Source organism: Arachis hypogaea, chromosome 14, assembly GCF_003086295.3.
Source record: "Arachis hypogaea cultivar Tifrunner chromosome 14, arahy.Tifrunner.gnm2.J5K5, whole genome shotgun sequence".
NCBI classification, from domain to species: Eukaryota; Viridiplantae; Streptophyta; class Magnoliopsida; order Fabales; family Fabaceae; genus Arachis; species Arachis hypogaea.
The window spans coordinates 98,448,229-98,460,325 of record NC_092049.1 but is presented as its reverse complement, the minus strand read 5'-3'; the positions used below and the strand labels follow the sequence as shown (position 1 = coordinate 98,460,325).

At 38.5% G+C, this 12,097-nt stretch overlaps 1 protein-coding gene across 1 annotated transcript; it reads left to right on the top strand.

Moving 5' to 3' along the window:
* Positions 1 to 10,010: 10,010 nt before the first annotated feature.
* On the top strand, positions 10,011 to 11,239 carry LOC112742801 (uncharacterized). Its single transcript, XM_025792038.1, has 3 exons — positions 10,011 to 10,385; positions 11,023 to 11,077; positions 11,166 to 11,239. Exons 1-3 carry the CDS (start codon positions 10,011 to 10,013, stop codon positions 11,237 to 11,239), a joined length of 504 nt encoding a protein of 167 aa, XP_025647823.1.
* The last annotated feature ends 858 nt before the right edge of the window (positions 11,240 to 12,097 follow it).

The window sequence follows — 12,097 nt, the reverse complement described above, 5'->3', positions numbered from 1 at the left end:
AGATGAATTAATCCCAATCGAACACCCAATCACCAAGAAGTCAATGGAAGGACAACAAGTGCAAGATAACTCCATCAAAAGGAGGGCGCAGAAGTTCCTCCCAGAAATCCCTGAAATTGACTACTGGACCCGCCTAGAAGCATCTGTCACCAAGCTACAAGAAGCTATGGATAAACTTAAGGAATAACAGCAGAATCAAAACTGCAAGCTCTGCAAGCTGCTTAAGGAACAGGAGAAGCAAGGGCATAAGCTACAGGAGCTTAAGCGCCAGAAGCTGAAGCGCCAGAAGCTCTCCCTTGAGGGACCAGACACCCCACAGATTGAAGGAGCATCCACTTCTAAAGATCAAGGTTGTTGAGTCCTAACTCTGTGGTAACCTTTATTATTAGGAATCTATTTTAAGAGTCATTTATTTTTCTGTTTTTTTTTTTTAATTTTCTGTCTTCTATTATTATTGGTCTGCTCTTATATTTATTTTTTAGTCTTATTTTTATTCCATGATTAATAAAATTTAAAGTTTATGTCTTAAAGCTATGAATGTCCTATGAATCCATCACCTTTCTTAAATGAAAAATGTTTTTAATCAAAAAAGAACAAGAAGTACATGAATTTCCAATTATATATTGAAATTAGTCTAATTATTTTGATGTGGTGGTAATATTTCTTTTCTTCTGAATGAATGCTTGAACAGTGCATATTTTTGAATTTGTTGTTTATGAATGTTAAAATTGTTGGCTCTTGAAAGAATAATGGAAGAGGAGAAATGTTATTGATGATCTGAAAAATCATAAAAATGATTCTTGAAGCAAGAAAAAGCAGTGAATAGAGAAAGCTTGAAAAAAAGGGGGGGGGGAGTGGCAAAAATTAAAAGAAAAAGAAAGAAAAAGAAAAAGCAAGCAGAAAAATTCAATAACCCTTTAAACCAAAAGGCAAGGGTAAAAAGGATCCAAGGCTTTGAGCATTAATGGATAGGAGGGCCAAAGGGAATAAAATTCTGGCCTGAGCGGCTAAATCAAGCTGTCCCTAACCATGTGCTTGTGGCGTGAAGGTGTCAAGTGAAAAGCTTGAGACTGAGTGGTTAAAGTCGTGATCCAAAGCAAAAAGAGTGTGCTTAAGAACTCTGGACACCTCTAATTGGGGACTTTTAGCTAAGTCACAATCTGAAAAGGTTCACCCAGTTATGTGTCTGTGGCATTTATGTATCCGGTGGTAATAATGGAAAACAAAGTGCTTAGGGCCACGGCCAAGACTCATAAAGTAACTGTGTTCAAGAATCAATATACTGTACTAGGAGAATCAATAACACTATCTGAATTCTGAGTTCCTATAGATGCCAATCATTCTGAACTTCAAAGGAAAAAGTGAGATGCCAAAACTATTCAGAGGCAAAAAGCTACTAGCCCCGCTCATCTAATTTGAACTAAGCTTCATTGATATTATGGGATTTATAGTATATTCTCTTTTTTTTTATCTTATTTTGTTTTCAGTTGCTTGGGGACAAGCAACAATTTAAGTTTGGTGTTGTGATGAGCGGATAATTTATACGCTTTTTGGCATTATTTTTAGTATGTTTTTAGTATATTTTAGTTAGTTTTTATTATGTTTTTACTAGTTTTTATTCAAAAATCACATTTCTGGACTTTACTATGAGTTTGTGTGTTTTTCTATGATTTTAGGTATTTTCTGGCTGAAATTGAGGGACCTGAGCAAAAATCTGATTCAGAGGCTGAAGAAGGACTGCAGATGCTGTTGAATTCTGACCCTCCTGCACTCGAAATGGATTTTCTCAAGCTACAGAAGCCCAATTGGTACGCTCTCAATTGCGTTGGAAATTAGACATCCTAGACTTTCCAGCAATATATAATAGTTCATACTTTGCCCGAGTTTTGATGATGAAAACTGGCGTTTGAACGCCAACTTTCTACCATATACTGGCGTTAAACGCTAGAACTGGCATAAAAGTTGGAGTTAAACGCCCAAACTGGTACAAAAGCTGGCATTTAACTCCAAGAAAAGTCTCTACATGTGAAAGCTTCAATGCTCAGCCCAAGCACACACCAAGTGGGCCCCGAAAGTGGATTTCTACACTAACTATTCTAGCTTACTCATTTTCTGTAACCCTAGGTCACTAGTTCATTATAAAAATCACTTTTAGAGATTCATTTTGTACCTCATGACAATTTACATTCGAACTTGTATCTTCTACGGCATGAGTCTCTAAACCCCATGGTTGGGGGTAAGGAGCTCTGCTGTGTTTTGATGAATTAATGCAATTACTACTATTTTCCATTCAATCACGCTTGTTTCTCTTCTAAGATATTCACTCGCACTTCAACTTGATGAATGTGATGATCTATGACACTCATCACCATTCTCAACCTATGAACGCGTGCCTGACAACCACCTCCATTCTACCTTAGACTGAGTGTATATCTCTTAGCCTCCTGATTCAGATCAGAGTCTTCGTGGTATAGACTAGAATTATTGCCAGCCATTCTTGAGATCCGGAAAGTTTAAACCTTGTCTGTGATATTTCGAGTAGGATCTGGGAAGGGATGACTGTGACGAGCTTCAAACTCGCGAGTGTTGGTCATAGTGACAGACGCAAAAAGATCAATGGATCCTATTCCAACATGAGTGAGAACCGAGAGATGATTAGTTGTGCGGTGACAGCGCATTTGGACCATTTTCACTGAGAGGACGAATGGTAGCCATTGACAACGGTGATCCACCAACATATAGCTTGCCATGGAAGGAGCCTTGTGTGCATGAAGAAGAAGACAGTAAGAAAGCAGAGATTCAGAAGACAAAGCATCTCCAAAACCTCAACCTATTCTCCATTACTGAATCACAAGTACTCTTTATTTCATGTTGTTTATTTTTCATAAATACAATCACTCTCGTCATTAATCTCCTGACTAAGATTTACAAAATAGCCATAGCTTGCTTCAAGCCGACAATCTCCGTGGGATCGACCCTTACTCACGTAAGGTATTACTTGGACGACCCAGTGCACTTGCTGGTTAGTTGTGCGGAATTGTGAAAAGTGTGAATCACAATTTCGTGCACCAACAGACCACCCTCTCAACTTACCAAGACACCTCTGGCAAGCCATAGGACACGTCTAAATTGCGGTCAACCTACCCTTTTCCGCCTTCATTTCAGATCTAGTCTCAGCCGCTGGAGTCTCCTACAGAGCTGGGGACACCAAGGCCATGATTTCGTGGAATGATCAGAAAGTCCCCAATAGAAAGTACATCAAACCCTCAGCAGCCACTATCAGCCGGACTGTAGACCCGGCCGGAGATATTTCTTCTCCTTCCACATCACAAGCACCTTCAACAAATCAGCTACTCCTTCAGATACTTCAGAGGTTGGATTGGCTAGACCGGCAGGCAAAGCAAATGGAGCGCCATAACAAGCGCCGATTTACATACCTCGAGGAGCTGATTGTTGGCAACCACCCACCTGAAGAAGAACCATACACTCCGGACTCCACTTCACCTACCGGCCCCCCTTTGTTCCTGACTGATGGCACCGAGGACGGTGCCAAGCTTTAAGTGTGCGGAGGTCGGTCAGTACCTGAATTCCAAAGGTAATTGCTCTTTATTAACACCAATAGTTTTCTCTTCTTCTGTTATATAGAATAGATTGCATAGTAATAAGTGTTTGCATGCATGTTCTACTTGGTTGAAAAATAATAAGTTTCTTTTCAAGACCCTATTTTTGAAAATTTCACTAATTCAAATTAAAATTCTATGTTAAACTTGTCTGAAGATTGTAATTTAGAACATGGTTAGAGCTAGAACACACAACCCAGTGAGATTTTGAACCTAATTGTATGGTTACATTATTTAACCATTATTTTTATTCTTGTGTGTTTTTTCTCCTCTATGATTGTAATATATGGTTTATTCTATTCTATATATCCATTGTTTAATGTACTCATGCATATGTATGATTGAGGCCATCATTTGTTATTAGCTCACTATTCCAAATGGCCTACCATTCTAATTACCTTTGTTCACCACTTTGAGCCGTTTCTATTCCCTTTTGTTCTTTATGTTACCATATCACTAGCCTTAAGCGGAAAAATAATGAACTACCCCAATTGAATCTTTGGCTAGCTTAAGATAGGGATTTTATGTCAAATTAAGTTAGGGAAACTATGAAAACTATGGTTAATAAGAATGTGTGTTACTTAATTAATAAATATGCAGAATTTGAATGCTACTCATGTGAAATTATTAAGAACCAAATGCATTGATGCTATAATGCTTTCAAAAGAGAGAGAGAGAGAGAGAGAGAGAGAAAATCCAAATTCAGGGGAATGAAAGCACCCCAATGTTAAGTTCTATGAAAAGATCAATGCATGTGAGTTAAAATGAAAGAACATTTAAATACATGAGTAGGTGAAAAAAACAAAAGTGAGACTATGGGTAGTTAGGCATGATTTTAGAAGCATAGGGAGTGTGTGTGCGTTAGGTGAGAACTTAAGTTAATCAAGGATTCAATTCTTAGCTCACTTGGTCATACATGTATCCTCACCCTTACCTAAGCCCCACTACAACCTTGAAAAAGACCTCATGATGTTTGCATGTGTGCACTGAATATTTGTTGATTGGTTATATGAAAAACAAATTTTAGAACGCATGAGTAGAAGAGACTAGAGTGGATTACCCTATACAGTTGAGTGATTAGAGTGCATATACACTTCCAGTGAGGGTTCAATGCTTGACTTTATGTTCCCTGCTTTCATGAGCTATCATCTCACAAGTTTACTTATCTTTTATTATGTGATTTGAGCTAGTGGAATCTGAATTTTATTTGTCTTGGAGGACTTGTTCATTCCTTAACCAAGTAGGTATAGACATTTCACCATATAGTTACATTCATATATAGGTTGCATTACATGAGTCTTAATTTCCCCATTCATTCTTTCTATCTCCTTGAGTTTAGCATGAGGACACGCTAATATTTAAATGTGGGGAGATTTGATGCACCACTATTCCGTGGTACATCTTGTGCTTAATTGAGTGGATTTTATCCACTATTCTCACACTTATTCATACAATTTGCATGATTTTACAATTCCTTCCCAATTTTGTTCTAGGATCAAAAAATTGCTTCCTAAGCTTTTAAATTGTGTATTCTTAATGTCCTTCTATGCCATTCGATGCCGTGATCCGTGTGTTAAGTGTTTTCAGGCTGTATAGGATAGGAATGGCTTAGAGGATGGAGAGGAAGCTTGCATAAATGGAAGGAGCACAAGAATTAAAGGAGATAACCAGCGAAGAGCGACGCGTGCGCATACCTGACGCGTGTGCGTGAATTGGAGATCTGCACAGCGACGCGTGCGCGTACCTAACGCGTACGTGTGACACGCGAAGAAGACCATCGACGCGTACGCGTGACTAACGCGTACGCATGACATGCGCTACCTGCAGAAATCGCAGAAAATGCTGGGGGTGATTTTGGGCCGAGTTTCGACCCAGTTTTTGGCCCAGAAACACAGATTAGAGCCAGGGGATAGCAGGGACTCAGGGGACACTCACACATTATCTCATTCATTACTTTTTAGTTTAGTTTTTAGGGAATCTTAGAGAAAATTACTACTTCCTCTAGGGTTTTTCACGTTCGTAATTTGAGAAGTTTTATGCTTTTGATTTGGATATTAAAGAGTTACTACCTCCATTGAACTTTCCATTATTCTAGTTTGTTTCCTTATTACTTTACTCTTTTAATTGCCCATTTATCCTGTTCAGATATGTATATTTATGATTTTGGGATCTATTAATGCAAAGAACTATTTTTACCTTTAATCAATTTTTAGTTGTTATACAATTTATCATGTCTTCTCTTTATTCCCCTTTTATGCTTATGAACGTAGTATTCATGTCAATGGAGTAGGCTCCCAACTTGACTTGGGAGTTGATTAAGAGGAGAACCTTGAGTTAGAAATACTCAAGTGTTAATTCTAATTGGAAGTTGTTGGCTGACTCTCTAGTCTCTAACTCTAATACTTCCTTAGGAGAGGATTAGGACTTGAGGATAGGGTTGATCAGTTAGTTACTTGACTTTCCTTTATTCAGTAAGGGATAACTAAGTAGAACAACAACCTATTACTATTACACTTGAGAATATCCAACAAGGATAGAACTTTCGATTAATCTTCTCCCAGTCAAGGCTTTTTATCATAGTTAGTTGAATCTCTTATTAATTTTCCCTGCTTTAATTCTATTCTCCAACTCCAAATTTCTCAGAACCCTCCTGATCATTAAAATAGCACTCTCTCTGCAACTCGTTGGGAGATGACCTGGGATTCATACTCCCAGTATTTTTATTCTAAAATTGTGACAACCCTTTCTAAATTGATAAGCGGATTTTCGTCGGTTAAGAACTGTACTTGCAACGCTATTTTCACTATAAATTCTTAATCGGCAATTTTCACTATAAATTCTTTATAAAATGTATTTCCCCAACTTAGTCAGGACGGCTTAGGAGCTTGAATTTATACAGTTGAAGCAGGGTCCAATATCGGTAGCCGAATACACAAGTAAATTTGAGGAATTGTGTCGATTTTCCAGGATTTGTTAGGGTGCTCTGAAGGACTTTGAGGAGTGAAAGTGTATCAAGTATGAAGGTTGACTCCAAAACAATATTTTGAGAATAGTAGGACCAATGGAGATCAGGACCTTCTCTAAACTGGTAAATAAGAGCAGAGTTACTGAAGATTATGTGAGAAAAGCAGCATTAGATAAAGGAGGTCACAGAGTACCCTTTTAGCGGAGTTAAGGAAGGAATTTTGCACCTAGAGGTCAGACTTTCAAGTGAGGAGGCTATGTTCCTTAACAATCTCAGGCTCACAACAACTTTCAGAGATTTAATAACAGCAACCATTAGGGAAGAAAGTTTAGGAAACAACCTCAAAACGAGTTGACTTGCAAGAGGTGCGAAAGCTACCATCCGTAAACTCTGTATGCGGCTGAATTGGGTTTATGCTATTTCTGTGGTGGAGCTGAGTATATGTCTTGGAATTGTCTGGGAAAGAAGAAGCAAGATGCCGGGAGAGTTCAGCAGTGAGAACGGGTATTTACTATGTCAGCTAATGGTACTGAGAGGTCTGACACGCTGATCAAAGGTAATTGTGAAATTGATAATACAACTTTAGTTGCTTTGTTCGATATTGGGGAATCATATTTATTTATATTTTTTGAGAATGCCAGTGAGTTAGAATTGAAGATAACCATGTTGGCCTATGATTTGCAAGTCCATACTCTTGCCTCTGAGGCTGTCGTAACTAGATTAGGTTGTCAACAAGTCCCGTTTTGAATTAAACATTGAAATTTTGTCCATGATCTAATTTGCTTGTTGATGACTGGACTTGATCTGATTATGGGTTTGGATTGGCTGTCAAAGCATCATGTACTGCTCAATTGTTCTGAACGGTCAGTGCAATTCATGTCTGAAGGGTCTGAAGGACTGGTGGTGGCAATGCGATACTATCTGAATTCTGTAGTGGTGAGATGTAGTCGAAGTGAATGTCATGGTTTCATGATATTAGCTACAAGTATGTCGGGAAATGAACAAAGTTTAAATCAGATTTCGGTTGTGAATCAATTCCCAGAAGTATTCCCTGATGACATACCTGAATTTTTTCCTTCCCAAGAAATCGAGTTTTTAATTGAGTTGGTTCCTAGAGCAGACCAATTTCAATAATGCCCTACCAAATGTCACCTTTGGAGCTGGCTGAACTTAAGGCTTAGCTGGAGGAATTAACGAGTAAGCATGTCATTCATCCCAGCGTTTCTCCATGGGGAGCACCGGTGTTGTTGGTGAAAAAGAAGGATGGAAGCATGCGGCTCTGCGTAGATTACAGACAATTAAAATAAAGTAACTGTGAAGAATAAATACCAATTGTCGAGAATTGATGATCTGATGGACTAATTACAGGGAGCTTGTGTCTTTTCCAAGATTGGTTTGAGGTCTGGTTACCACCAGATAAGGCTGAAAGATGAAGATATCTGGAAAACTGCTTTCAGAACTTGTTACGGCCATTACGACTATATTGTAATGTCCTTTGGATTAACCAATCCCCCGGCAATGTTTATGGATTATATGAGCCAGATATTCCGTCCTTTCTTGGACAAATTTGTCATCGTCTTCATTGATGACATTCTAAACTACTCTAAGACTGAGGAGGAACACGCGGAACACTTACGGATCGTGCTGCAGATTCTAAAGGAAAGGAAGTTGTACGCTAAACTTTCTAAGAATAAATTCTGGAAGAATGAGATAACATTTCTGGGCACGTAGTGAGTCAGCAAGGAATAGTTGTAGATCCTTCTAAAGTTGAGGCAGTAATGTATTGGGGACAACCAACATCAGTAACAGAAATCAGAAGCTTCTTATGTTTGGCGAGATATTATCAGAGGTTTATCAAGGGCTTTTTACAAATTGCGTTGCCTTTGACAAAGTGAACCCGGAAGGATGCGCCATTTGTTTGGACATCAGAATATAAGGAGAGCTTTCAAGCTTTGAAGCAGAAACTGACTACAACGTCCGTGCTTGTGTTATCCGAACCTAATGAACTTTTTTAGGTGTATTGCGATGCTTCATTGAAGGGATTGGGATGTGTGCTAATGCAACACCGCAATGTCGTAGCGTATTCTTCTTGACAGTTAAGACCAAATGAAGTAAATTACCCAATTCACGACCAGAAACTCATTGCGGTTATGTTTGCACTAAAGGTCTAGAGACATTACCTATATGGGGTTAAATTCCAAGTTTTCTCTAATCACAAGAGCTTGAGATATCTCTTTGATCAGAAAGAACTTAATATGCACCCACAAAGGTGAATGGAGCTGTTGAAGGACTATGGTTTCGAACTAAATTACCACCCAGGAAAAGATAATGTCGTGGCAGATGCGTTGAGTCGAAAATCATTATACGTTGCTCGGATGATAGTTAAGGAAGAGGAGATATTAAGAGAATTTGAGAACCTCAACTTGGGCGTCAGAGAAGTAGCAAGCAACATGTGTTTGAACTAGTTGCATGTCTCTAGTGATTTCAAGGCTAAAATTCAGAAGGCTTAGCAAAATGATCAGGAGCTGCAGAAAATGCTACAAGTAACTGAATAGAAGAAACAAGGAGTGGTTATCCAGGAAAAATAGGGAGTTTGAAGGTGCAAGAGAAGGATCTGTGTACCGAATTTAGGAGACGTAAGGTGAGATGTGTTAGTAGAAGCTCACCGGAGAAAGTTTTCAATTTATCCAGGAAGTAGTAAAATGTATCATAACTTGAAGACAATGTTTTGGTGACCGAGAATGAAGAACGATATGGCATTGCACGTTTGAAAGTTTTTAACTTGCCAGAAAGTAAAAATTGAGCACCAGAGACCGTCCGGGACCCTACAACCTTTGGAAGTTCCGCAATGAAAGTGGAAAGGTATTGTGATGGATTTTGTGTCTGGGTTGCCCAGGACTAGGACAGGATTTGAAGCAGTATGGGTGATTGTGGATAGGATAACGAAATCTACTCATTTCATGCCTATCCGAATGAATTATACTTTGGAAGAATTAGCACACTTATACATTAAGGAGATTGTGAGGCTGCATGGTGTGCCTACCACCAAAGTTTCTAATAGAGATCCTCGTTTCACTTTAAGATTTTAGGGAGCTTTCCAGAGAGCATTCAAAACTCAATTAAGCTAAAGCACTACGTACCATCCTCAAACCGATGGTCAATCGGAGAGGACAATACAAACCTTGGAAGATATATTGAGGGCTTGTGTGCTGGATCAACCGGCAAGTTGGGATCAGTATATGCCGCTAGTGGAGTTTGCGTACAACAATAATTACCATGGGTGCATCAGAATGGCTTCGTATGAGGCTCTATATGGAAAAAATTGCCAATCTCCAATGTGTTGGTTTGAAGCTGGAAAATCAAGTTTATTGGGACCTGAGTTAGTAGCTGAAACCACATAATAGATTAAGAAAATCTGAAATAGGATGCTTACTGCTCAAAGCCACCAAAAAAGTTTCACCGATCAGAGACGGAAATTTTTAGAATTCGATGAAGGAGATCATGTATTCCTAAGAGTTACTCCAACAGGAGTGGATAGAGCGATCAAAACAAAGAAGCTGAATCCTCGTTATATCGGTCCGTTTCAAATTCTAAAGAGAATTGAGCTGGTGGCATATCGGATATCTCTAGCGCTTTCGAACTTGCACGACATATTTCACATTTTACAGCTTTGGAAGTACACTTCAGATGCCAACCATGTTTTAGAACTTGAATCAGTTTGGCTGAGAGAGGATTTAACGCTTCAAGTGACGCCGGTCAGAATTGATGATCCCAGTGTTAAGCGACTGCACGGAAAAAAGGTTTTATTGATTAAAGTTGCTTGGAATTGGGCTGGAATTAAGGAACACACCTAGGAACTTGAATCCAAAATGAGAAAGGACTATCCGCACTTGTTTTTAGGTAACTGAATTTGAATTTTGGGACGAAATATCTAATTAGGTGGTTAGGATATAAATCTGGCGAAATTAATAAATAATTAGCCAATAAATTAATCATTATTCAAATAAATTAGGAAATTAAATTTTTATAATTTAGAGAGATAGAAATATTTAAAATATGAATTTCGACACTAGTTTTAAATATTTTGGCCTAAAAATGGGCCAACGGACCAAACCGATTGGATTGGGCCCAAGGTCCAACATATAAAAGGTAAAGTTCAGCTACTTCCTTCCCCAAAATCACATAGAGCATGCTGAACCTGGGGAAAGAAAGCTCCAGGAACCCTAGCCCTTGTCCCAAATTCAAACTTCCATATCTTTCAATTCGGAGTTCAGATCACCACACCATCTGCGGCCACGTGACCACCGCGTCGAGCTCTACAAATCTATCTAAACAAAGTGGTAAGAAAATTTTATTTCTCACACAGTTCTTCACCCACTTCAAATTTTAAATTTTGAATAATTGGTATTGAGATATTATGTAATTTTGATGGTTTAGGTGAACTCTAGCAACGAGAAATTATTGGGTTTTGCCCAATTATCCATGGGAAATGGTAAGAAATTCAAAACCCTTGTGAATTCTTTAATTATATGAGATTAGGTATTAAATTTGTAAATGTGTATGTAATGATGCGAAATTAGGTGGTATATATGTGAATTGGAAGGTGCATTCTGTTGGGGGCATTTGCACGCCTTGTTTGAGCGAACAAAATTAGAAAATTTTACACTTGTGCGTACGCACACCTCTATGCGTACGCATACATCTTGAAAATCTCCTGGGCGTGCGCACGCACACCCCTATGCGTACGCACATGCCCTGTTTTTCTACTAAAATCTTGTTTTTAACTATTTCACCTTCTTGGCAAGCTTGTAAACTTCTGTGACACTTATCTAAGGCTTTTTGGCTTGTTTTTGGATGTCAAAATATAGAGAAGGTCCTAGGTGAATTTATTTTGGTATTTCCGGTAAAAGTTAGAGAACGGAGGCTTAGGTTTCTGGTGTACTGAGGATGGATTTAGTTAAGGGAGAAGGAAGAATAATATATTGGTGATTATTGATAAAGAATTGTAAAAGTGGTGAACTGATGAGTTTTGAATGAATTGTGAAAGTGATGAACTAATGAGTTCAGAATGGAAATTATGAATTGGCAGTGGTTTGAGATGAGTCTGGGACTCGGAATGGAATGATGGATCCATGATATATTGAAAAATGATTTTTGAAAACCACTGAATCACTGTTTTATACTGATATTGTTGAGACGCTATGCGCCTGGCAAGAACGGTTTGGTTGGATCCCGCCTGTCGAGGTAGCGGCGGCGGCGTACTTTGAGAGAGAAATATTGTATAACCTGTTTTACTTTCAAAACTCTGTATGTCAGTGTTTAACTAGTCGGCCTAAACTCCACAGGCTTAGACTAGTATCTTATGATTATCATACTCTTATATAACTATGTATATCTTGTTATCTTACATAGTGGATCTTGTCTTTTACGCTTGTAGCTTCATGTGAATGTTTGCGCTTTATAATTTCGTATTTGAGCTTATTTTCTTCATGGGGCTTCTAGAATTATTATT